Below are 26,287 nucleotides of genomic sequence, written 5' to 3'. Positions count from 1 at the left end.
TAAATATTTAAATTTTATTTATTTAAATTTTATTAATAGGTGACAGGTAAAGATTACAACTAGGGGATAGGTAGAGGTGCTATTTGGTTGGCCTGGCATATTGTGCTGCACTTTACCACAGGGGAAAAAAATACAACCAACTTAGAATCTCAATCTCTCTCTCACTTGCTCTCTCTCATTTTTGCTTCCTAGCACCACAGGAAATGCTGGAAATCTCTGGAAAGTGTTTTGTCAACACTTTCTGGGTCAGTGAATTCTCTGATTATTCTAGTTATTTGATAGGAACTTGAACCTCTTTGAAATTAAACAATCTTTATGTCCTCCCCACTCACAAAGAAAACTTACAGAGCTACTGGACACACTATTATTTAGGAAAACAACATAGAAAGTGAAAATTCTTCCATTAGCAACTCAAATGCTCCATGCCTAAAAGGAATGACCTAACTCATCCAGGTCCTCAAAATATTTGAGTCCTGCAGAATCAGCGAGACGAACCAGTTCACGAACTGGGTGCTTCTGACAGTCTACAAAAAAGTTCAGAAAGTCCTCGTGCACATGTCTTATTCACATACTCAGAAAAAGACAATGAAGGGTAACTCGAAGAAATTATGTAACTCACACCAGTGTTCACACCATCAGAAAAGAAGTCGAACAATTCTAGCCAGACAATTTTAATTCTTTAATTTACCAACAACAATTTTCTAAGATTTGTTTCTTAAAATGTTCTCTGTGTACCACAGAGCAGACACTTACCTACTGAGTAAGGCATGTTTCTTGCATATGTAACAAACTCAAATGGGCAAGCAAAACTTACTTGTTTTCTCACCTTTGATGGCATGGCACTCTGTTAAACTAGGAACATTCAGGTGAAAGGAAGGGGAATAAACCTTCCACGAGGGCTAGGACCCTTATACCTATCACTAACCTGTTCCCAGCATCCGGAACAGAATCTGGCACACCCTAGGCATGCAGTATTTGCTGGCTAAGAGAAGAGATTACACCTGTGTGTTCCTTCCTTTGGCGTACTGGGGGAACACAGACACAGTACAGTAATATTGGCCAGGCCAGAAGGTGTGTATGTGGTTTGTGGAAACTTTGTGAAAATCATTGCCAAAAGCTGACCTAGTAGCTCATGTCAACAATGTTATTAATCATACGAGAAGTTCATGCATGAAAAGAAGTTTGATCTAGGGGCGCCTGGGTGGCTCAGTCGGTTAAGGGTCCGACTCTTGATTTAGCTCAGGTCATGATCTCACAGTTTGTGGGATCGAGTCCCACACTGGGCTCTATGCTCACAGTGCAGAGCCTGTTTGCGATTCTCTCTCTACCTCTCTCTGTCCCTTCCTCCCCTTCTCCCTCTCCTTCTCCCTCTCTCTCGAAATAAATAAACATTAAAAAATAAAAATAAATAAATTTGATCCAGCAATTAAGTACTGGGCCACTGGGTTTCACTTTCACACAGTTTCGGAATCTGCTCGCATTTATTACTGACAACAGTCATCTCTCCCATGCTGATTCCTTTCCTTCTCATCACTCCTCAGCCCAACTGCAAGCTATCTTCTGCTCCCAACACCGCTCAGGCCAAGTGACCAATCTCCTCCAACTGCCAAATATAACGGACACCTGACATCTCAGTGGCATCCTGCACAGGGAGACCACTATCCACTCTCTCCTCTGAGCCTCCCCAAGACTCATCTTCCCACTGTGGCTGCTGCTTCACCTTTGCCATCTCTCCTCTACTTGACACATGTACGTGTGCAGGTGCCCTGACCCCTGCTTAGTCCTCTTCTTTTCTGTGTCACCTTTCTGCTCAACGTTCACTTGCTCCTAAGGCTTCAAGTGATAAGCCTGGGACTCCCAATCTCCCTCGTCTGAGCTTCAGTCCCAAAGGCCTGCTGGATACCCTAGAGCCACGGGAAATGCCACATAACCAGAATAAAAACAATCTTCATTCTTCCAACCCCAGGTTTCCCCGTCCTGTGCTTCCTGGCAGTGATGCCGCCATTCAGCCGATTGAGCACTTGAGAAACGTGCTTGTCCCTCCTCCTCATCCAATCCTTCCTTCTGCTCATTCTACCTCCTACTTTTCTCTGGAACCATCTACTTCTCTCCCTGTCCACTGTACCACCCTCCACATGTATGTCACCCTCCACCTCTGCTCACTTCCAACCCAGACTTATCTTTTTATTTTTTTGAGTTATTTTGAGAGAGAGAGAGAGAGAATGGGAGGGAGAGAATAAGAACAGGGGAGGAGCAGAGAGAGAGGGAGAGCAAGACTCCCAAGCAGGCTGCCAGCAGCCAGCACAGAGCCTGACTCTGGGCTCAATCCCGGGAACTTCATCAACTCAGATCATGACTTGAGCCAAAATCAAGAGTCAGATGCCCAAATGACTGAGCCACCCAGGCACACTGCCCCCCCACCCCCAGACTTTTTAAAATGAAAACACTTGGGGCACCTGGGTGCCTCAGTCGGTTAAGTGACTAGCTCTTGATATCAGCTCAGGTGATATCACAGTTCCTGAGATTGAGCCCCCATCAGGCTCTGCACTGACAGCATGAAGCCTACTTGGGATTCTCTCTCTCTCCCTCCCTTTCTCTCTCTGCCCCTCCCCCACTAGCACTTGAGTCCCCCCCTCCAAATAAATAAACTTAAAAAAATAAAATAAAAACTCTTCCCAAGGCCACAGAGCCCTTAATGACACTGTCTCCATCTCCCTCTTCAGACATTTCTTGTGCCATTCCCATCACCACCGTCTTTTAGTAGGTCTTTTAATAAAGTCAGTAATTAAGAATGACTCAGGAAGACCTTAAAATATGCTATATTCTGAAAAGCCTCAAACACAAAACCCACAGACATTCCAAATCAATAATTTTGTTTGTAACTTAAAGCCAGTCTTCATTGTTCACATTTATCAAAAGTAGTTTTGAAATATCTTTTGTTACTAAGTCGCTATGCACAGTTTATCGTATGATTCAAAACGTGCTTATTCTCATCAGGGAATGAGGTCACTAGACCTCTATGAGGTTCCAAAGGTCCTTTCAGCCAGAATTTTTCAGATCAATAAAATATTAAGAGAGGCCCAGCACAACGGAGTCCAAATTTTTATTCTTCTATGTGGAGGTGTTAAAAACAAACAAACCCCCCCACCACACACAGAAGAAAGAACACTTTAATAACAAAAATTGAAAAGCCATAAAGTCAGAATAGCAGCTAACATTCTAAATGAATAATTTTGGTTTGATGCCCTCATTTTTCTCATTTCATTAAAGATTTGTGAAAAAAGGTTCCCAAACTAAAATCAGTAGCTAGACAAGACTTTGACAACCCCTACCCTAGATAAGAACTACTGTTCTTCTAAAGACAGCTTCATCAAGGCTCTTGCTTGAGGGGCACCTGGCTGGCTCAGTCAAAATTCGACCCTGGATCTCGGGATCATGAGTTTGAGTCTCATATTGCATGTGGAGATTACTAAAAAATAAACACATAAACTTTAAAATAAAATAAAAACCTTCTTGAAAAAAATAAAGTATTGAAAGGGGGGAAAAAAGCAGTCCCTGACATCTAAAACTGTTCAGAGGTTCATAATTAGACCCCAATATGATTACAAACTGGTATGATACTTACATGAAGGCCATTTCTGTTTGCCTGTTGGATATAACTAATCTCATGGAATACCCACTGCAGTTAAGGTTACTCTGAGACATGATAAAATGAAACAAAGCAAGGCTACTTCTGTTTTAAGCACAGACAAAACAAGGGTATTGTGCAACCTACAAAATACCAAACATCCCCTTCTCTTGCTAAATTAATGTTTCTTCTTTACCCAATCACAGAATTTTAAAAGTACCCAATCGTGGAGCGCCCGGGTGGCTCAGTTGGTTAAGAGCTTCTGACTTAGGCTCATGTCACGATCTCATGGTTCCTAGGTTCAGGCCTACGTAGGGCTATGTGCTGACAGCTCAGAGCCTGGAGCCCACTTTGGATTCTGTGTCTCCCTCTCTCTCAGCCCCTCCCCAACTCATGCTCCCTCTCTCTCTCAGCAATGAATAAACATTAAAAAAAATTTTTTTTAAATATCTGATCTAGAGCAAACCCCCTGTTGCTTGGACCCACCCTCAAATTACACAACCCAAGTCCAGATTATGAAATAGGTTTTGCCAAATGCCCTTCTACCGAGAGGGCAAAAGTTTGCATTCTTTTTCACTGCAAAGAGTAATAAACCTAATTTGTTCAACTACAGATGTGTTTACTGTTGGCTTTAGCCGAAGGCACTTAAGAGTATCAAAGTATTAAACTCTTTTAAAATACTCATAATCCCAACCACTTTAAAGCAAATGAATTCCCTACACACTCTAAAACAACCCTAATTTTATGTCTTCTTATGCCCTTCCAGTTCTTGTCCACATGTATATACTGTGTGTTTTTCTGTTACTGAAATCACTGTACATACTATTTCATTCTGCTTTTGCTTAATGTTCTATCAATTTTAATGAATGAATAACATCCCACCGTGATTTTATTCTTAAATCATTTCTCCTCAGAAAAATAAAAGGAGAGAATGCATATCTTGTTCCCACTGCTGACATCCTAACTAAGCTATTCAAGACCACCCTCATCTAACCTCAGGTCAGATGCACCCAAGTTCCTTTATATCTGATCTGCTGGCCTGTCCATTTACTCTGTAAATGGGGTCTTACTGTTTCCAAAGAAGAGCATTATGAAAGAGCACCAGACTAGGTGTCAAGAGGCCTGAGTATCTAGGCATACTTCACTAAACAATAGTGTAACCTCTGGCTAAACGTTTTCCCATTGGGTTTCCTTCCTCCTCTGTAAAATAAGTCAGGCTGGTCCCTCAATGTCTCTTGCAGTTAACAAATCTGGGTTCCCCTGACTTCCTTCTGGGGAAAGTGCCACGGGACAGGCGTTCCCATGACTGGGGGTCAAGGCCACAGCAGCCACATGGGGCCAGTCTGGGCAGCTCCCACAGCCCTGATTGTGGACTCCTCGGCCTTTCCCAGGGATCTCAGGAGCCTCGGGGGCAATCTCCCTCAGCGCCTCTTCACCTGGCAAAGAATGCCCCAGTCATCAAGCAGTCTCTCGCTTGAGTTATGTACACAAGTCGACTGAACTTTTCTCTTAGCAGTGCAGGATTCGCAGGCCTGGAACTGGTAGAACAAGTGCAATCACTCAAATTTGGGGGGCGTGCAAATCACAACCAGCATTCCGCAGAGGCCAGGATTTCCCTAAAGGTTTTCTTGTCCAAAGTTGTACGGAATCAAACCGAGGTAGGGTTCACCAGCCCACTCTGCACCCACACTGCCAAGCGGGATACCGTAGACCCCGGAAAGATGCTGCCCCGCACCAGGTGTTCCTCAAGCCACACCCGCACCTGCGCCACCTCCATGCTGCATGCCCCTCTCCGCGCCTTCCCCTAGAGCTCACTCACCGGTGGCGCATTCTGTGCCACGGCACAGGTGGCAACCACGGTCAAGAGTACGAAGGTTAGGCGACCCCAGCCCAGCATAGTCCCGGTAGCTCTGAAAGACGCCTGCCGAAGCTGCAAGAAGTACCACCTGAACTGGAAAGCAGGCCTCGCCCCGCCGCCTTGTGACCAGATGCACGGGGCCGCACCAAACGAGACGGGGGCGGGAGCGACGAGATGGGGCCAAAAAGAGAGGCCGGGGCTTTTCGGTGTTGCGGCAGGTGTAGCAAGAAGAGGAAGCCTTCCGAAAGGAGTGAGGAGCGGGGAGCCCTCGCGATGGGAGTCAGAGCTCGCATGAGGACCGCGATATTGGTCGGGCCTCTCCCCCGGTCTCCTGGGCAGTGGTTGGGCCCAGCCAGAGCCCCGCCCCCGGTGGGTGGGGCTCAGGAACTTTTCCCCGGGTCGCGCCCTATGGAGGTCCGCGCGCACTTTGGAACCCACTCCGCTGCAGGTTGCGGGGCGACAGAAGCCGGGAGCTCCCGCTCTACTCCGAGCTTGGTGCTACCTGTACGATGTCCCCAAACGGCCCAGGACGAGCTGTTCATTCGGGCTACCCGGTACCACATGCTCACGAAACGGACCCAACTCACAAGAGTCTCAAAACGCGGAGGCATAACCCGCTACTGCGAGTCATTTTTGCACTCTGAGCAGAGCAGGCCCGAAGTGAGTGCGTTTGTTCATCCTGACCGTGGAGTCACTGGACGGGCTCAGTTGTTAGGGGCAGGGAGGGGGGTGGTGGGAGTCTAATCCCCACTGACACTCCGGACTAGGAATTACCCATTTAGCTTTCACCGCAGAGCTGACAAGTCACAGAATTTAGGTTTCAGTTACTTGAGCTTAGACACAGGTGGAGTGATCAGGTAGAATTGCAAACCTTCCTTCACTGATGTAGTCAGCTACTGAGCAGCTGTTTTCATCTAACTCGTGAAAGCCTTTAGGCTGGCAGAACTGAACTAAACCCGGGAGGAGGGGGTGTATTCCGTGTTGTTTAGCCTGCACCTGAAAAACAGTTAATTGCTTGTCATTCATACCTTCCATGGACATGATTGTCCTGTTGGATGTTACTTAAAAGTGCGACTGGAACCCCTACCACCCGGATTGCACTTTCTGGTAGAGTCTTTAGGATATCCTAACTAGCATTGTTTTAATGCTTAATGAAGCTTAGAATACTTTCACTAAAATCTTCATTTATTTCTTTTTTCTTGTGTGTGAGAAATTATAATTTTACTCATTTATAATCCTTCCTTAGAAAAATCAATCTTTTTACTTGGAGATTGGGAAATGAGAATTTAATGTTTGGGGCAGGGGGCTGGGGTAGAGAATCTTCTTGTCAGCCTTAAAATACCCAGTTAATTTACCAGCAGAATAAGTTTGTTGGGAATGGCAGAGTAATTGCAATTTGGGACACTGAAACTATGGCAAACCGTAGGCAAGTTGGGAGAACAAAGAAGAGGGGACTGTTTTTATGGAGGAAAGGAGACAGTTGGAATCTATTTGAATCGAAAGTCCATTGGAGGAGAGCAAGAGTTCGGTTGTGGCCACTCCTCATTGTCTGAGTTTGGGACAGAAATTTTGTCCCAAAATTGTTTGGGACAATTTTCCTTTCTATTACTGGGGTAGTAAAGTAAGCTTCTTCCTATTGTGGAAGGTACAGGTAAGCGTTTTCCTCTTGGGGTCTGTAAAAGGTGGGAAGTGGTAGTGTGTGAGAAGTCTCCCTTCAGGACTTCCCAACTCCATTTTAAGTGAGATTTCCTTTGTTCATTTTCACACTCCTTTTGAGGAAGTTTGACTTTTGAAACATATCACATGATTGAAGTGGTTCCTGACTGAACATTGAATAAGCAGATAACAGAAATGTTAATTAATTCAAGAAATATTTGCTATCAGCCTACAATGTGCCAAGCATTTCTCCAGACACTGACTGGGGTTAAGCAGGTAACAAAAAAGAAAGTTCTTCCCTCATGAGGCTTACATTCTAGATGAGAAATGGACAATAAATACAATACATAAGAAAGTTCATATAGAATGTTAGAAGGTAATAAATGTTGTAGAGAAAAAGCAGAGTAAGGGGGATCATGAGTGAAGAGAGTCAAGGGCACCTGGGTGGCTCAGTTGGTTAAGCGTCTGACTCTTGGTTGGGTTCAGGTCGTGATCTCATGGTCTGTGAGATCGAGCCCCACATCAGGCTCGGTGCTGGGAGCACTGAGCCTGCTTGGGATTCTCTCTCCTCTCTCTCTGTGGCCCTCCCCCCACTCAAAATAAATAAACATTAAAGAAAAAATTGGGAAGAATCAGTGTTAAATAAAAGGGGCAGAATAGGCATTATTGAGAGGTAAAGTCTGAATAGAGATTTGGAGGTGAGGGAGTTATCCTGGTGGATGTCTAGGAAAGAATTTTCCAGAGAGTGGGAGCGACTGGGACAAAGGCTTAAAAAGAGAATGCCTGGCATGTGTGGCTAGGCAGGGAAGGCAGTGTAGGTAGAGCAAAAGGAAGGGAGGGAAAAGAGTCTATAACATCTCTGAAAAGGAGAGTAAGGCAGATTACACAGGCCGTTACCAGCCATTGTAAAGGACTTCAAATATATTGAATTATTTTGGACCTTAAAATCAGTCTGTAGAAGGAGAGGATTCCCATCTTTTAGTGTATAAATAGCTATTTGGTTTGAAGATCATTCACTTTAAATGCCACTGAGGACACTTTAAACATGTCACCAGATATGTATTTTTTTCCTCTGAGAGGATATCCATTGGTGGTAAGTGGTCTAGCAAAATCAGATTCTTTATGCAAAAAAAAAAAAAAGATGTCAATTGGCATAATACTCTTAGGCACAATTTTTGTATAATTTTGCATTTAACTTTCAAAGGGCTTTTATATACTGTTGATTGTTTTCAAATTAAAAAATTTAAATTCACTTTTCCAAAATATACCATTTTATGCATTTTTTATTTTAGAGAGAGAAAGTGCATACATACATGCGAGTGGGGAAAGGGCAGAGACAGAGAGGGAGAGAGAGGATCCCAAGCAGGCTCCACTCTGTCACACAGAGCGTACCTGATGAGGGGCTCAATCTCATGAACTATGAGATCATGACCTGAGCCAGAATCAAGAGTCAGTTGCTTAACCAACTGAACGACCCAGGTGCCTCCATTTAAAAACAAATTTTTTTTTAATGTTTATTTTTGAGAGAGAGTGTGAGCAGGGGAGGGGCAGAGAGAGATGGAGACACAGAATCTGAAGCAGGCTTCAGGCTCTGAGCTGTCAGCACAATTTATGTGTCAGCATATGTATTTTCCTACTCCATTCTTAAGTACTAGAAATATACAAAAAGCCAAGGTGAGGCGTGTAGTCATAGGAAAAAAATTTCCTTGGTTTGCAGCATACTGATGTATTCACAGAAAATGACATTTAAATGTACAAATAAGTGACTGTGTCAGTGGGAAGAGTGATTCAAATACTGTCTTTACAACAAGCATCACGTTTAAGACTTGGATAACCTGTTTAGTATGCAAGAGTCAGTGTAATCAAATTGTTTATCAGAATAGCATAAGTACTTGGCAAGCTGTGGACCTTTCCAAATCTCCTCCTAACATTCCTAGGTTTCTGAGGCAGAGCCTTGATTTAAAGTCTATCTTAGCCTAGTGTTTCAGTTTGAAAAATAAACCTCTTGCCATAAGTATTTACCATTGAATTAATTTAAAAAAAAAAAAGGCTTACTATATTTAAAAGGTAATCTGAGTTTCCAAACTTAGATTACTGTCTACTTTTCAGGAAGGATTCTAGAGAATAAAAGATGTAAAAAATGGAAAATCGGAGGTCATGCAAAATTGTTACCTGATTTCTTCTCTTCCAGTAGGTTTACCATACTAAGAAAGATTACTTGCTTTGTGTTTTACTTGTATATAAAAAAAATATTCAATCATTACATTCAGCTCAAGGCATTGGGTTACACAACCATGAATTCAGTGCTCACATTGTACCTAATTGTCCTTTCTTACATAGTGTCAAAATAAAATAATTACTTAATTATCCTTAGCTTTGCAGTTATCTGTTTGGGAAATATTTTTGATATTTTATTGAATCTTTGATATCTCAGGCATGTTAGAGTTTGAAGAGCCACTTTAAAAAAATCCTTTTGTCCTATTTGTACTTTTTTTTTATTATTCTGACCCAAAAAGTATTTAATTTAGCTCAAATGCAATAATCTCTCATTTTTCTGTTCTGACTTCATATTCTGATGTAGTTCCATTTGCCATAAACCCTTATGAATACCTATTTAATGTTCTGGCCATTAGGAGAAATGTTGTTTCTTCTAGGTTTGTGGTAAATTCATGTATTCTCTCAATACATTTTGAGCACTAGGTGCTGAATAACTCATGAACAAATGGCCCTTGCCTTCCTGGGGCTTTCAGTCTTGTGGTAGGGAAAAATGATGATGGAGGGGAAAATGTAAATCAAATGAGTATCTGGAGAACTTTCAGTACATTCAGATCATTTCTCCATACTCATCTCTGGTTTAGTATTGTACATGTTACACTGACCTCAGTTCCACTCCTCCGTGATGCAGCAGCCACATGATTTGGATGAGCCTTCTCCTTCTCCTTCTTCTCCCTGGAGGTGGCCCCTGGTTGGCCTGACATTGAGGTTGCTTGCCCTGTCCCTCTTGCCACTGTGCTTGGCTTTGGCTTTAACCATGGAGACTCTTGAATCCAACAGGCCATGGTTTGAAGTTCAAGGTTTTGCTCTATGATTGAGGCAACTGTCCTTTATCTTCTAACAGGAAAAAGGAAGCTAGTAGCCCTCACTGCTACTGGCATGCCTTTGAAATGCTGTGCATTTCAAGGGAGCTGCCTAAGGAGGAACAGATAGTGTGGACAGCACAGAGGAGAGATGGACAGAAACCGGGTCATGATGACATTGTTAAGCTGCTAGATCAACGAACCTTGGAGCCTGTCCAATAACTGGACTCTTCATTCATGTGAGCCGCTACTCTTCTTTATTATTTAAGCTACTTCAGGTTGGTTTGCTTGCGAGTTTGTATCTGAGAGCATCCTAATGGATGCACATGTTAAAATAGGTATTGCTACCTTCTGAAGAGCGGAGGATTTATTGTAAAAGCTATATAATGCTTAAGTTTTAAGACCTTCTTCACTCACTTGTTCAGTCCTCTTCCAGACTTTTGACTTATTTTCACACTTGTAATTTTATATTCTTTTCCTTAAAAAGGACTATCCAAATTGTATAACCTCTGGCTTCACAACACCTGGATGTACCATCAGATGTTTTGGGGAGAAAATGTCCACCTTTCCCTCTAATTCCTTCCATGCACATCTTCCTAAGAGAGGAGTGGCTTACCTAGTGGGTAAAGAGCTGGAAGGGTCACTGCGCACATGTGGCCTGGCCTCTCCGGCTCTCTCATTCGGATCTGCTTGCCCATAGCGGTACGTTCACTGCAGCAAGCCCCAGGGGACAAGAGTAGAGGGGAATTAGTTGCTGCCTTTAACCACATCTTTCAGAACTGGAACTTGTCCAGCAAAGGTGAAAAATACTGTGTTAACATGATTGCTGTGAAGACTCTGAAGGAAGCATCATGAAGGGCTGGCGGTGCGAGATGTGGAGAGAAGGTAGTCAAGGACTGGAGCCTTTTGCAAGTCCTTGTGTCTGCTACCCCCAGCCCAGCCTCTTGCTGCCTTCAGTCTACACCCCTCATGGTAGAAACTGGCTGCACCCACTGGGGAAGCAGTTTGCATCTGTTCAGGGACCGAGTGCATAAATACATTCCTGAACGGAAAGACTTGGGATCCCATCTCGGCCTTAGGTCCAAGGGTTTTCTCTATTCCAGTTTACTCAGCAATAAAGCTCATATTGATCTCCATTTAATGCCTTTGTATATTTCTTAGACATTTTCACCTGGAAGGTGAGGAGAAAGATCATCACCCTGAAATGACAACAGAAGTCAGCAACAGCAATTACAGTAATTACGTATAAAAAGTACTATATGACCAACTAACAGTACCAAGCAAATCCTAAGTGCTATGTGGGAGAATACAAATTCCTGATCTCAGGGGGTCTACAACTGGAAAAGAAAATAGCACTAACATATATACATATCAACTTATGAAGCCAACCACAATTCAAACATTTTATATATGTTCAGTTACTAGACTGAACCATATGAAATTGCCATTTTTGTAGGCTAAAAAGTAGTTAAATGTCAACATTTTCACATGGCCATGCTAATGTTGCCAACGCCCGACATACTCACAATTATTTGACTTGATTTGGAAGCTGGTGCCATCACACTAGATAGCTGTAGACCTTTGGTGGGCACTGCTTCCCCTCACCCCTTGGAGATTTTTCATACCTGGCTCACTGTCACTCTTTCTAATTTGATTTTCAATATTCTTAGTGACTGCAATATCCACAAAAAACAATTCTTTTAATATTCTGGTTTCTTGACCTCTTGCCTTGCGATGTTCTTGACCTCTATTTTACCTCAAATACCCAATTCCACATTTGTATCTGAGACATTGGAAAACTTACTTCATTTTGCTTAAAAATACCACTGTCTTTGACTCTTCCTCACTGGCACAAGATCTTCAGAGGATCTTGAATATCCTCTGTTGGTTTTTTTCTCATCATTCGACCTCTATATATGGGGTGGCCCAGGGCTGTCTTCAGATGTCTTTCCTTCTTTTCCTCTGCTCACTCTTTATATGATCTCATCCAATCTCATGACATTGATGCCTTCTCTCTATTGATGACTCTCTAATTTATATCACAAGCTCAGACCTATCCCATGAACTCTCATCTGTCTTTTCAACATCATCTACTTTGTATATGTAATAGGTATCTTAAGCTTATCATGTTTAAAAATGAACTTGTGGGGTGCCTGGTGGCTCAGTCGGTTGAACATCAGACTTCAGCTCAGGTTATGATCTCACAGTTTGTGGGTTCGAGCCCCACGTCAGGCTTTGGGATGACAGCGCAGAGCCTGCTTCGGATTCTCTGTCTCCCTCTCTCTCTCTGCCCCTCCCCTGCTTACACTCCCCCTCTCTCAAAAATGAATAAATATTTTAAAAAAAATGAACTCTTTATTTTTTCTGTCCTAATCCACACTGTCCCTATCTCAGTAAATGACAATGCCATTTTCTAGTTGGCTTGGACCAAACCTTTGACTTTTCTCTTTAAAAAAAAATTTTTTTTTTAATGTTTGAGAGAGAGTGTGCGTGGTGCAAGCAGGGCAGGGGAAGAGAGAGGGAGACAGAGGATCTGAAGTGGGTTCCGCGCTGACAGCAGAGAGCCTGATGCAGGGCTTGAACTCATGAACCATGTGATCGTGACCTGAGCCGAAGTTGGACACCCAACTGAATTAGCCACCCAGGCACCCCTGACTTCTCTCTTTCTTACCATACACCCATACACCAGCAAATCCTATTGCGTCTACCTTCAAAATGTATTATATGCAGAATCTGATCACTTCTTACCAGTTCCACTTCTGTCTTGGTCCTAGTTACTCTCGTGTGGATTACTGTTTAACCTTGTAATCAGTGTCCGCTTTTTCCCATCATGTAATCTCCACATGAATCAGATCGTGTCACTCCTCTCCTCCAAACCCTCCAGTGACTTCCTGCCTCACTCAGAATGGCAGCCAGTGTTCTTACCATGGCTCACAAGGCCACTTAGGCCCTGGCTAGCCTGCTACTTCTCTGATCTCATGTCCTTCCAGCTTTGCCTTTTCTTATGATGCTATAGCCACACTCATCTTCTTTACAGACTTTAAACATGTCAAGTACACTTCATTTGAGAAACTTGGTACTAACTTCTCCCTCTGTGTAGAGTGTTCTTTCCCAGATACTTGTGTGGTTCACACAAATGCTCAAATAGTCCTTTATGAGGGAAGCCTTCCCATAGCATCATGTTTAAGAATTCGCAGGTATTCTTTTTCCCACTTTTTTTTAATTAAATTTTTTTTAATTTAATTTTGAGAGAGAGAGAGAGAGACAGAGTGTGAGCAGGGGAAGGGCAGAGAGAGAGAGGGAGAGACAGAATCTGAAGCAGGCTCCAGGCTCTGAGCTGACAGCACAGAGCCCGACGCAGGGCTCGAACTCACTAACTGTGAGATCATGACCTGAGCCAAAGTCGATGCTTAACGGACTGAGCCACCAGGCACCCCCTCCTTTTTCCCACTTAACCTGACTCCAAACATCATCACCACCTGCTGTTACACATATTTTCTTTTTGTTTAGTTTCTGTCTCCTGGCCAGAATGTAAGCCTCATGAGGGCAGGGATTTTCTTTTGTTTACTGCTTAGTCTCAGCACTTAGAACAGTGTCTGACACATAATAACACTCTATAACAACTAGTTGTTGAATAAAGGAACTGCATTAATATCATATACCAAGTGGTGTCTAAAATAATGTAAGGCATCACCAAATTACAAATGGATTTGTTTCCCCAGAAGCTTTTAAGTTGGGCATTTGGAAATCAATATGCATTTTCCATGCAGATATGAAGGAAGTGCTGTTATTATTTATTCCCATCTTGTGGTTGAGAAATCTGAGACTTAGGATAAGTAACTGTGCTTAGGTTTTTCCTATTCCAAGTACACCTAACCACTACACTAAATTCCGAGGCCAGATCACAAAACCAATATGTACATCCCATAGTTCTGATATATTCTACAAAAAGGAAGAACTACAATGGAAGACACCTATTTTATACACAAACAGCTGTACCCAGAGCCTGGATTGACCTCCCAGCTCTCTAGATGGTTCACTCAATTGCCCCCATTCCTTGATGGTCTTTGCCTTCATCAGCCTTATTGCTTTCTTGCTATCCTTTCCTCTCCAGCTTTGAGCCCATGGTCCATCATTTCAACTACTCACTTGCCAATATATGAGATGTTTTTGCTTTTTGTCCTTTCATTACCTGTCCCGTAAAACCCCAGCTCTGGATGAATACAACTATCTGTACTGTGCATCCGCACCAGGCCTGCTGAGTTCTGCTTGACCAATTAAGTATCATTATAAAATCACTATACAAATCTTCTGAGTCCCTAATACTATATAGCAAGTCTGTGATCTCATGTACTTCATCTGTCCCTTAACAACTCTTTCAAACCCTTTTCCTGAAACTTTGATCATCTACTATTTCTTCCATTATTCTTAGGTTACCTTATCTTCTTCATGATGAAAATCTAAATTTCATAAGGGAACGACCTCACTTCTCTGCCACCAAATCTCCATACAGGTCTGTACCTATCCCCGACCTTTCTGCTTCTCTTCTGTCACAGTGGGAAGGTTGTCCCTCTTATTTAAGTCCAATCTTTTTACTTGTCTTCTAAGTTCTCACTTCCTTTTTAGGAATACGATGCGATAAATTATGCCTTCTCTCTTGCATTTCCAACTTCTTCTCTCTTGGCTTCTTGACATTAGCATTTAAACATACTCAAATCTCCTCTACGTTAAGAATAAAGTCTCCCTTGGATCCTGTGCTAATCTCACTCTCCTCCATTTGTAGTCAAAGTCCTCAAAAGAGTACTACACTGGAAATTCCCAGACATTGATCCCTAGACAAGTACCAGATTGTCAGGAGATTTTTATGCATTTGTTGTAAAATAGGAAACAAATAAGTTAATGCTGCCTTCGTCTACCCGTATAGCCATCTATATGTTGGGTCAAAATTACCAATTTTCTCCTTCTAAGAATTGTCTTACACTTTCCAAATATGTAAAATCTTAGATCTTTTCTTTTCTTTTCTTTTTTTAATTTTCAAGAGAGAGTCAGAGCACTAGCAGGGCAGGGTCAGAAAGAGAGGGAGACACAGAATTCAAAGCAGGCTCCAGGCTCTGGAGCTGTCAGCACACAGCCCAATGCTGGGCTTGACCTCATGAACCATGAGATCATGACCTGAGCCAAAGGTGGACGTTTAACTGGCTGAGCCACCCTGGAGCTTCCAGATTTATCTTTTAAAAACACTCCACTTGTGCTTGAATATTCTATCTTCCTTAGCTCTGTGTTAATTTCTAGAAATAAATTCCAAGAAGGAATAGTTTCTACATTTTTTGTTTTTCTCTGTATGGTATATTATCTCTTTTATGGTAAGTGTATTAGAAGATGGCAAAGAAATTAGTAGTCTTTTATAAACTCCATGTGGATAAGAGGTATCCCTCACTAGGTATCAGTTAACTCTGTAAATTATCTTTCGTTGTAGTTCTAAATAATTCACTGCATTTTACAGAATATATGGTCTTTGTTCCCTTTTTTTATTTTTGGAGGCCAACTTTATGGCTAAGCATGAGTCTAATTTTTGCATGTTCTAAATCCCTGAAAGAGTATGAATCCTGTTATGTAAAGTGGTATTTACATATCCCATAGATCACACTTTATGATCATTCCATTCAATTCTCAGAGTTTTGTCTGCTTGATTTATCAATTATTTAGAGAGGTATGCTACAGTAGATTTTCCAGTTTCTCTTTGTGGTTCTCAAGTTTTGCTTACAGATTTTAAGGCTGTTATTAGATGTGTATAAGTTTAGAACCATTTTATCTTCAAAGTGAAAAGACTCTTTATCACTGTATAGTAACCTGATTTATTTATATAGTAATTTCTTTTGAATTTGTAGTTATCACAGCCAAAAATGTTAGAATATCTTTTTTCCATTATTTGATTTTATGAATTCTCATGTCCCTTTAAGCAATTTTTGCTTGACATTTAAAAATCCATTTGAAAAATTTTGGAGTGCTTGGCAAATTTACATTCATTGTGAATGTAACACATTACGTGATTTCTCCTATTTTTCTTTTCCTTTTTAAATTTCTTTTGGATTAATTTTTTCCCCTTTTTGTTGGAGAATATATATTCTTTGCCTCTTCTTTCACTGGTGACCCTAAGTATTTTAATTTGCCTACTTAACAGAGTATAAAGTTAACATTGTTTTTCATCTCTTAAACATATCTAAGACCTTGTAATAGTTTGTCCAGTGCCCCTCTCCGTCAATAACATCCTATTTTTGTCTAATTTTTAGTTTTAACATCCCTTCTACAAATTATTATGTTTTTAAATGTTTATTTTTGAAAGAGGGAGTGAGAGCAAGGGAGGGGCAGAGAGAGAGAGAGAGAGAGAGAGAGAGAGAGAGAGAGAGAGAGAGAGAATCCCAACCAGGCTCTGCACTAATGAGGCTGACACTGGGCTCAATCTCACCACCCTTAGCCGAAATCAAGATCATGACCTGAACTGAAATCAAGAGTTGGACGCTTAACTGACTGAGTGCCATCCAGGTGTCTCTAAGTATTATTGTTTTTAATACATTTTGCTTAGCCTCACCCGTATCTTTGATATCTTTGCTTGTCATTTCGTCTCACATCTCTGACCTTCCTTCTAGGATCATTTTTCTTATGCCTAGATTTTTTCTGTTGTAATTTCTTTTAATAGTGATCTATTGGTTATAAATTCTGTTTTAATGTCAAGAATGTCTTTATTTTGCTTTAGGGTTTTTTGCCTTATTATTGAGATAATTTAATAAAGGATATCATTCTAGGTTGACAATTATTTGTCTCAGCTCACAGAAGATACTCTTCTACTGTCTTTTGGCTTCCTCTCTGCTGGTGAGAAGCCAGCAACCCGCTGATTGGCCATATTTTTTGGGTGATTACTCCTTACTTTCTAGCTGTTTTTAAGACAAACTTTTTTCTATGTAGTTCTGCAGTTTCACCACAATGTGTTTAAGCATGTATCTTTGTTAATATCATTCACGGGGATTCCAAGATCTGGTGTCTGAAAAATTCTGTTATTATCTCTATTACCTCTTTCCCATTCTGTTACCATCTTTTTATACTTCAATTGGACATATATTAGACATTTTCATTATATTCTGTGTGTCTCTTGATCTTTACTTCATCATATAGGCCATGTCCTTGTCTGTGAGCTGTACTTAGGGCCGATTATTCAGATATATCCTAGTTGATTCTGTCTGGCTTTGATGTTTAACGCATTGCTGAATTTTTAGTTGTTTTTTATTTTTTGATGTTATTTTTTTTATATCTGCTTGGTCTTTTTATTATGTCATATTTCCTACTTATATTTGGGAGTTTTACTTCTTTAAACATGTAAGTGTATTTAATATTCTACATTTGGTATTTTTAATTGTTCTTTTTGTTTCTCTTGGCTCTAATGGTATTTTGCTTCTCTGTGTATGTTTAATTTTGACTGTGAGCTTATTTTCTTTGAAAAAAAAATTTTGGTACGATTTAAGATCAGAAAAACAGAACCAACTGAGTATTTTAAATTGAATTCTCTCCTTCAGATTTTTGTTCTCTTTTAAAATAAGTAGTAGTGTGATTCAGAGTCACAGACCCATCTGAAGTCAGCTTATGGTTACATCTCAAGACACTTTTTCCTTCCATTCTACTCAGTGCCAAACAAAACATTTCTTTGTACCCCTGTTTGTGCAATAAGATTTCTCATTGTCTGTTACCTTTGAAGGTACAGTCCTTTGTAGTCATAGGTTCCCTCTTGGATGAATACAGGCACCTACATCCCATATCTTGGGCTCTTGTCGAGGGAAAAGCCCAACGTCTCCAGGAATTGGTACAACTTTCAGGTCAGAGTGGGCTTGGTATATATTCTTCTCTGATGTTCCTGCTTTTTCTTTGTTTGGTATTATCTATAGATTCCTTTCTTTGATATGGATGAGTGACGTTTAAAAAGATATTTAGCGGCCCCTGAGTGGCTCAGTCAGTTGAGTGTCCAACATCGGCTCAGGTCATGATCTCACAGTTAGTGGGTTCGAGCCCCGCGTTGGGCTCTTTCTTGACAGCTCAGAGCCTGGAGCCTGCTTTGGATTCTGTGTCTCCCTCTCTCTCTGCCCCTCCTCTGCTTGTGCTCTCTCTCAAAAATGTATAAACTTAAAGAAAGATACATAAACATATTTTATCCACTGCATTAGTTGTTTTACTAAGGAGTGCCATTCATGGTATCTCAGCTATCATACTTCTGAAAGTGGCAGCCCACGTTATGTAAAATCAAGGTGAAACACTTCCCCTTCTCTTGGGTTTAACATGAGGGAGATGAAAAATCCCAGGAAAGAGAGAGAAAGAGAAAGGAAGAAAGAAGTCTGTGCATTTAGTACTTATTAGTTTCAGACCCTGTGTAGTTCAATGGTAGGTAGATGAGCACCACTCCCCTCGGCTCCTGGGTAGGAGCTGCAAGAGTGGGGCTGGGGAAGAGAAGAAAGAATAGTGAGAGTGTTCGTAGGCATGGTAAGAGGACGTTTCATCTTTCATTGCATTTACACCATACGGCAAATTTGTCAGTAGTTTTCTAATATTAAAGAGGAAACTTTGGATCCTTATTACAGTAGGAACTGGGCGAGATTTCAAATTTCTAAGACATAATTGTTAGAAAAGAAAATATTAGCATTGGGTTGAAAAATGGTACTTTATAGTTCTTTGAATGCAGGAACTTAAATAATAGAATGTATTAAAAAGAAAACAATTAGATTTAGAAATAAGACACTAAATTCAAGAAAAGAAAATTAAATCTATTAATAGCAGAGGGCATGGCACTGAGAAAGTATACTGCAAAACATTTTAAATGAAAAGTGCACTGGGTAAAGGGATGCTCTTGGAGGGTCACTCAGAGATAGAGCTCAGGATTTCCAATCTCAGAAGACAGTGAAGCAAAAGTGCAATGTTTAACCCAGCTGGGCTGCAGTTAAAGTGGAGTGAGAGATCAGCTGAGCCGAGAGGACAGAATTTTTAAGGCAGATGAAAGAAAGGTGGCAACGTGAATGCTGGAGTCAGTGAAACCCAGATGGGAGACCCCATGAAGACAGACTGTGAGCCAGGTTTCAGGTGGGTCCGGACGCTTAAGAGCAGAGGGGAACTGCAATGATAATGGGTGTGGATGGTATGCCCTTCACAGCCTGAGTTGATGGTGGGGAAATGAGAAGTTTCAAAACTGATACTTGGGGCCATGGTATATGATTCTCCAACTATGGGTGCGCTGGAATGAAAGCTGAATTCAGCTTGGGAAAAACCAGAAGGGGCATTTTCATGGGAGAATTAAGTGGAAACTTTGGTTTACCCTTCCACTAAATGCTTAAGTCTTTGTCCATTTTCCTGTATTCTGGAAAGGACACCCAGAATGGTGTGGAATGAAGCTACAGGAGTAAAAGGAATGTGGGAAAACAAAGTTGGTAGTCACAGGTGGAGAGGTAAAAGCAGCAGGGCTGGGATACATAGAGGGCCTGCTGGAGAGGATTTCTGGACTTAAAATGAAGAACAAGGGAACGTGCCAGAATGTTCTGTTTGCGTAGGCAGTTGGGGAAATTATTTTTCTAAACAACATGAGGAAGGAATAAATTGAAAAACATTCCTGCTGCTGTGCAAGCTGATTTAAACTAGCATTTAGGATCGAGGTGCTGTAGAACAGCCTAGGTTGGACTCCAGTCTACTGGTCTTTCCTACATAAGCACCACACTTGAGAAAGTCATTTTACACATACAGGTGAAACCAAACTGAATGAATGCTGGTTGGCTGCTAAACTGTTACCTTAGTTTTAAGTTCTCCTGAACCTAGGTATATCCCTGGGGTTTTTCTGCTATCGGTTAAAAAGCAAACCAACAAAAAACCCTTGGTGGAATATATTTAGTAGCAGAATAACAAAATAGGGATGAATACTTATACAAACATAAAGTATAATACAGAAAAAGAAAAAACAAGACATTAGGAGCTTAAAGCACTGCTTTTTTCCCCCCCCCTCCTATGTGATTGACTGTAGCCATACAACTTAATTTTGTCAAGTGGCAGTTAGGGAACTAAGGTTAGAAGTCATGACTTGATTCCCTACCATGGCATCTACTTTTATTCAGGTTTCCAACTTTTTAAAGGAATAAAGAGGTATGCTTTGTTTTTTTCCTTACAGTTCCACTTAGTATCTAAGGACCAGAATTAGGAAATTGCATGATGGAAAGATAAACACTAACGAGTAGGGCTACACCCCTTTTTCTCTACTAGCAGCACTCAGAACAGGATTGCAAAACCTCATTAGATTTGCGAAACACTCTAAGAGAAATGAACACCTGAAGATTTTAATTTAAAAGTGCTGGCTATGCACTCTGAAAAAATATTTTTAAAACGATTTTTTAAATGTTTTATTTATTTTATATATAGAGAGAGATAGAGCAGGAGAGAGGCAGAGAGAAAAGGAGACACAAAATCCGAAGCAGGCTCCAGTTTCTGAATTAAGCACAGAGCCCAATGCAGGGCTTGAACCCACGAACCGTGAGATCATGACCTGAACCGATGTGTGTGACAGCAATTTGGAGATGGTAAAAAGTGAGTCAGTGAACTTGAAGATAGAAAAATTGAAATAATCTAATCTTAAATGTGAGCAGTCAAAAAAAATTGGATGTGGGGAGCTTTTTCTTTGGTCAATGTTTTTATTTTTTATTATATATAACCTTTTTGATAAGGCTACTAGGCTGATAAATCAGGGGAATGCTTGGCCAGAACGCATCTTGATTTTTACAGTGCACTTGACTTTGAATGTGGAGCAGATGACAATATTTAGATGCATTTATTCTTGACCCCTGCCACTCTGCCAGACTGACTTCAGTCCTGTAACGGGGAGATGAATATAATACAATGACACAAATAGGAAAGAACACTTATCAGTTGCCTGAGAATCACCGCTGTCCTCCTTCAGGAGCGTATAAACTCCATGAGGGCAGCCAGTGTATATTTTTAACCTGTACCTTCCTTCCCAGTTGCCAGGACCTGTAACTAGTTCTGCTCTCTGGACTGGGGTAAGCATGAGGGTGAGCACGGTGACAGGGAATCCAGTCTCAGGTACCAAGACACTATTGGAGGCAAGACTTTAATTTCTTGAGTGAGTGTTTCTGAAAGTGTAGTTCAGATCACCTGCTTCAGAATTACCTGGACTTTTGGTTAAAATGTCAATTTTGGGATATAATTCTAGACTTGCTAAGCAGGCAAGGGTAGGTCTTGGAAATCTGCAGGTACCGTATGCAATTCTTATTTCTAGGGGTTGGGGGCTGGCAAAGGCAAGGAATAGACTGAGTCCGAGGCAGGTGTCAGAACCCTGGCACTGTTAGCATCTTGGCTGGAAAATTCCTTGTTGTAGGGGCTGCTGTCCTGTTCACTGTCAGATGGTTAGCAGCATCCCTAGTCTCTAGCCCTCTAGATGCCAGTAGCACCCCCTCTCTCAGTTGAGATTGCCTCCAGACACTGCAAAATGTCCCCTGGGAGGCAAAATAACCCCTTGTTGAGAACTACTGCTTTGGGGGACCCAAGTAGTAAGAGATGTTCCCAACCTAAAGATCAGAGGAAGAAGGAAAACACAAGATGGGTGGATGTCCAGCTCTTGGAAATGGAGTGGCAAGTTAGGGCTAGCTCTACAGCAAGAGCTCCTTTATAAGGTTGATACTGGTAACTTAGCTTCCTTGCTGTAGAGGAGCCGTGTTACCCGAGAGCTGGTGACAGATGGAAGATAAAGGCTGAGAACTAGACAGGGTTTCGCAGCTTAAGTCAGGTCTCAATCCTGGCTGTGTATTATCAACGGAGAATCCTAAAAACATACAGATGCGTCAGCCAACCTTGGTCCTTCTGAAGCAGAATTTCCAGTGGTGAAGTCCAGGCATCTGATACACAACCTGGATTTTGGAATACTCACAGAGTTAGAGGACATCTGGAATACTGTGTTCAGGAATTCAGAAAGAGGCTAAGAATAAAGATGTCTCAGCACTGCAGACATCAGCAATGTGTAGTGTCTGAATATCTTTAATAGCTCTGCTTCCATCCCATCCCATCCCACAAGTGAGGACAAAAGCATAATACCCGATGCACTGTGGGTAAACTGTTCTAAGTAGGGAATTTTCCCAATTTTACTCTTATCCTCCAATCTGAGCCTACTTGCTTTTTTGTAATGTTTTCTGTTCCCATTTCACTGCCTAATACCTGATTTCTTTCTCTCCTCCCAACGCCTCTGTCTAATAATCTGTTTGGTTTGTGTGATTTGGGCAATATTTAGAAAGCAGAATCAAAGCCTTGTTTGACTGGATTGGGAGTTTCTAGCTTCCTTTTAAAGGTACCAATGAAGCACTGGTGGTAGAAAGTAAGTAATATAAATACTGTAAAGCAGTAAGAGATTCATTCCATAAGCTTCACAGGAAACATGAGGTTCATAGAGTAGCACCTCATGCTTTAGGGCAGAAAATGTAGAAAAGAAAAAAAAATTCTGTGGCATGTTGAGTATGTACTCAATGTTTCAATTCCATGTGAAACACTGCAGTTAACTAAAAAGTACATCCATGAAGATCTTAATTAAACTTGATTAATCTTACTTAAACTAGCTACAATTTCAGCAGTAATTCCATAATAGTCCAAGACCTCTGTAAAAACACTTCCATTGATTATTTTATTCAGAAAAAAAACAATAGGGGGAGACAGAAACAAAAATTCTGGTCATTTGCAGTATCTATCAGCCTTCAATTTGGCTCTCCTGTTTAAACAAAGACAAATGATAAAAATTATGTAAAACATTCCATATATAGTCAGCTACTAAATATATACTCAAACTCAAATTGTGTTCTCAATTTGGTTTTTATATCACCATCCCACTTATATCAAAATATTTTAATTAAAATTTAACTTTTCAATGTTAGGTTTCATACTAAATGCATTCTGTTCTTATGAAAGCCTTTCCTAATCTTGAAGAAATGTTGCCTAAGAGCTTTTTCAATCCATAATAGAATTTTAATTGCCTCTGAATTTAAGCATGCCCTAAACTTCTATTTAACAGGGTGGCAATCTTCTATTTTCATAAGTGATAAAAGTTACAACACACGGACCTTATGTATTTTGTGTCCACATTCTGGTATTGTTTTTTTACATCCTATTCTTATTTCTTAAAACCAGATACATGCTTTCTCAGCAGGAAAAATTCTTACATCACTTACTAACTTCAGATAACAACATGATCAACTCAGTTAACAGGAAATATATGATGAAGCATCATCTTTATCAAGTAATGTAAAGAGATGTTTTAAGACTAATTTTGCAACACAGGACTTGAAGGAGTGGCAGATTACCACATTCTCTTTCCTTCTGGTGCTTACTTGATTTACAGTTCTAAATGTACAGCCAACCCTCTCTACTCATTTTTTTATGTTATAAATCTAGGACATTACTTACCTAAAAAGGAATAGCAATAGATAAATATTAATAATGTGCTCTGATAAATATCCTGCACACTTCTAAATTCAACTTGGTAAAAGTGCTTCCATTTCATTTATTTCATTTTATACTTGATAATTTTTAAACTGATTCATTTTTACTTCATTTTTAGGAAGCTGTACTACTCTACTAGAACCCACTGAGTTTTGAAATTTAACTACTTCTTTCTAATAGTTATAAAAAGATGATGATAAATAGATTCATGAAGGAGTTTCAGTCAAACCTGAATTTCTTACCACAAAATATGTAAGTTTTTGAAAACTGGCTATTTTTAGATATTCTTTATTGGTAATCTTTTCCTAGACTTATGATGTCCTTTGTAAGTAACATTACCATGTTCACAAATTAGAAGATGAAAACTTAAGAAGTGTAATAACTGAAAAAGAACACTGGCCATTTCTACTGGATCCTGAAAATGGCTGGAAATAAGTAAAAATATACCTACCTATCCAGAAGTGTTTCATGTAAAAATCCATCCTTCCGGGCCTTTTTGAGAATTTTACTGTCTTCTTTACTTATTTTAAGTTTGTGGTCTTGGAAGCTCTGAAATTTCTTTCTGTTAAGAAAATGCCTTTCTTGAAAATCACCTCAAACTTTGATCATACATGTTTACTCATGAAATTACAAATATTTTAAAAGTTTTTCATTTATTTAAAAAAATTAATTGTATTTCTTTAATGACATACAGCTTTTCAGCTGCAGAGATGACCTCAGCGCTCCTCCCCGCAGAGGGCAGTGGCCTGCGCAGCACTACAAGGCCTCCCTTTCACTGAGGGGTGTTGGCCGGGGTCCCGAGTGCTGGCTCTGGAACATTGGGTCAGCATCATGTACTAATAAGCTATAGTCATTCTGTTAATGAACAAGGAGTACAGACTAACCCAAGTGACTTTAGCTTTGAAAGCCAGCAGGATAATTAGGAAAACTGAAGCTTTGAGAAAAGAAAAGCATTCAGACTAGTTCTTTGTCCTAGAGTCTGTTATGCGTCGTGTCTTTCAGGCCTTGAGAAGGACCCATCTAATCTGTAAGGTCGAAAAGGAAAATAATACGTACACATAATTGATTTCACACTGTTTAACATTTCCTTTGTCTTCTTCTGGAATATCATCTTTTTTCTTAGTTTCTCTTTCAGCACAGGATCTAATCTGGACAATGGAGAGAACTCAACAGGTTATACATGAATCTTCCCCTTCCCCACTTATTTCTTAAGAACCCTCTAGATGATTTTTTATGCAAAAGAAGAAAACAATCAACTTAGCAATTAGATTCAGAAAAAGACAGGTTCTAGATATGTTTGTATATATGTTTATATATATATGATTTATATAAATAATTGCTATTATATGTTTCTCTAGAGCCCTTGCATCAGACATGGAGAAATTTATTTAGAAAAACATTTTATAGATCAGATCCTGCTGAGCATTTAGGCAATAATTTAATTTAATGGTGGCATCAAAGTAAATATTCAAATTATTCTGTAGTGTTTATTTTATAACACTGAAAATTTAAGATAGTAGTTACTTTACTTTGCATAGGCTATTCACAAATCCATTAAAATTTGTAACATTACACAACTCATTTTTACCTAATTGGAATACACTCCTTCTAAATCTTCCTTATGTCCTCATAAATTGTGACAGATATTTACTATCACATGCCATAAACTGATACAGCAAGTGGGATCTACGGAATGGGGCAAGAAGGGGACAGAAGTCAGGCCCTTGAAATTGGCAATTTGCAACCTGAAGGACTGGGATTCTATCTCCAAGGATTTACATCTCTGAAGTGAGCTTTGTGGCCCCGAGCCCAATTCCAAGACTGCTTAGAAAGCAGTGACCAGTGGCATGCACCAATGCCACGTGTGTGACAGGTCTGCTTAGTGGGGTCCTTACAGATCTGGGGAGATCACTGGCCAGTGCATGTGACAATACTACAATACTACTTTCGGCAGAAGGGAATGTGCTCTGGTCGATAAGGTTAGGCTACAAAGGTGGATGGATGATACAGACTAGCAGAACCTGCGAAATAAAATGCAAGGTGGGAAGAGTTTTGGATTATCACTGCTCAGGGCTTCTAGATACTTGACTAACCAAATGAACCCAGGGAAATATGACAGGTACTTCATTTAAAAACAGTTGTTGGGGCTCCTGGGTGGCTCAGTTGGTTAAGTGTACGACTTTGGATGAGGTCATCATCTCACAGTTCGTGAATTCGAACCCCGCGGTGGGCTCTGTGCTGACAGCTCAGAGCCTGGAACCTGCTTTGGATTCTGTGTCTCCCGCTCTCTCTGCCCCTCCCCCACTCATGCTCTCTCAAAAATAAACATAAAAAAATTAAATATTTAAAAACAGTTGTAATTAGTGACAAATACGGCATAGTATTGTTTTTTTCCATGAAGTGCAGAGTTACTGCATTTTATTTGCATCGTTTCTCTTCAAAAATCATACTTTTAGGTAAGTGAGAAATCCACCAGTATTTTTCTCACGACCTATTTCTGGAGAGGCGGTGTGGTATGGAATGTCAGTTTCCAGTCAGCTGGGTCTGGGTACA

The 26,287-nt window shown here is 40.6% G+C and overlaps 2 protein-coding genes and 1 long non-coding RNA gene across 5 annotated transcripts in view; 1 reads left to right on the top strand and 2 right to left on the bottom strand.

Annotated features, from left to right (window-relative positions):
• The window catches only part of ASAH1 (N-acylsphingosine amidohydrolase 1), a 48,838-nt gene extending 43,075 nt beyond the window's left edge, over positions 1-5,763 (bottom strand). Inside the window, exon 1 of the mRNA XM_015086778.3 lies at positions 5,448-5,763. Coding sequence (XP_014942264.1) covers positions 5,448-5,525 — 78 coding nt within the window. The 5' untranslated portion in view covers positions 5,526-5,763. The remainder of the gene's footprint in view (positions 1-5,447) is intronic.
• A 114-nt stretch (positions 5,764-5,877) lies between these two features.
• The window catches only part of LOC128314338 (uncharacterized), a 30,739-nt gene continuing 10,329 nt past the window's right edge, over positions 5,878-26,287 (top strand). Inside the window, exons 1-2 of the long non-coding RNA XR_008295867.1 lie at positions 5,878-6,146; positions 10,261-10,458. This is a non-coding gene — a long non-coding RNA (uncharacterized LOC128314338). The remainder of the gene's footprint in view (positions 6,147-10,260; positions 10,459-26,287) is intronic.
• FRG1 (FSHD region gene 1) overlaps positions 10,449-26,287 on the bottom strand; it is a 34,190-nt gene continuing 18,351 nt past the window's right edge. For 2 of the 3 annotated variants that reach the window (XM_053216346.1, XM_053216347.1), the window contains 3 exons: positions 24,791-24,882; positions 24,186-24,296; positions 10,449-11,418 (listed from right to left, as the gene is read on the bottom strand). In XM_053216346.1, the coding sequence (XP_053072321.1) occupies positions 11,328-11,418; positions 24,186-24,296; positions 24,791-24,882 (294 nt within the window). In that variant the 3' untranslated portion in view covers positions 10,449-11,327. Of the gene's footprint in view, positions 11,419-22,899; positions 23,007-24,185; positions 24,297-24,790; positions 24,883-26,287 lie in introns of those variants that run through there. The other variant, XM_053216348.1, reaches the window with a different exon arrangement.

Source organism: Acinonyx jubatus, chromosome B1 (assembly GCF_027475565.1).
Source record: "Acinonyx jubatus isolate Ajub_Pintada_27869175 chromosome B1, VMU_Ajub_asm_v1.0, whole genome shotgun sequence".
Classification (NCBI taxonomy): domain Eukaryota; kingdom Metazoa; phylum Chordata; class Mammalia; order Carnivora; family Felidae; genus Acinonyx; species Acinonyx jubatus.
This window is presented reverse-complemented; position numbering and strand designations above follow the sequence as displayed.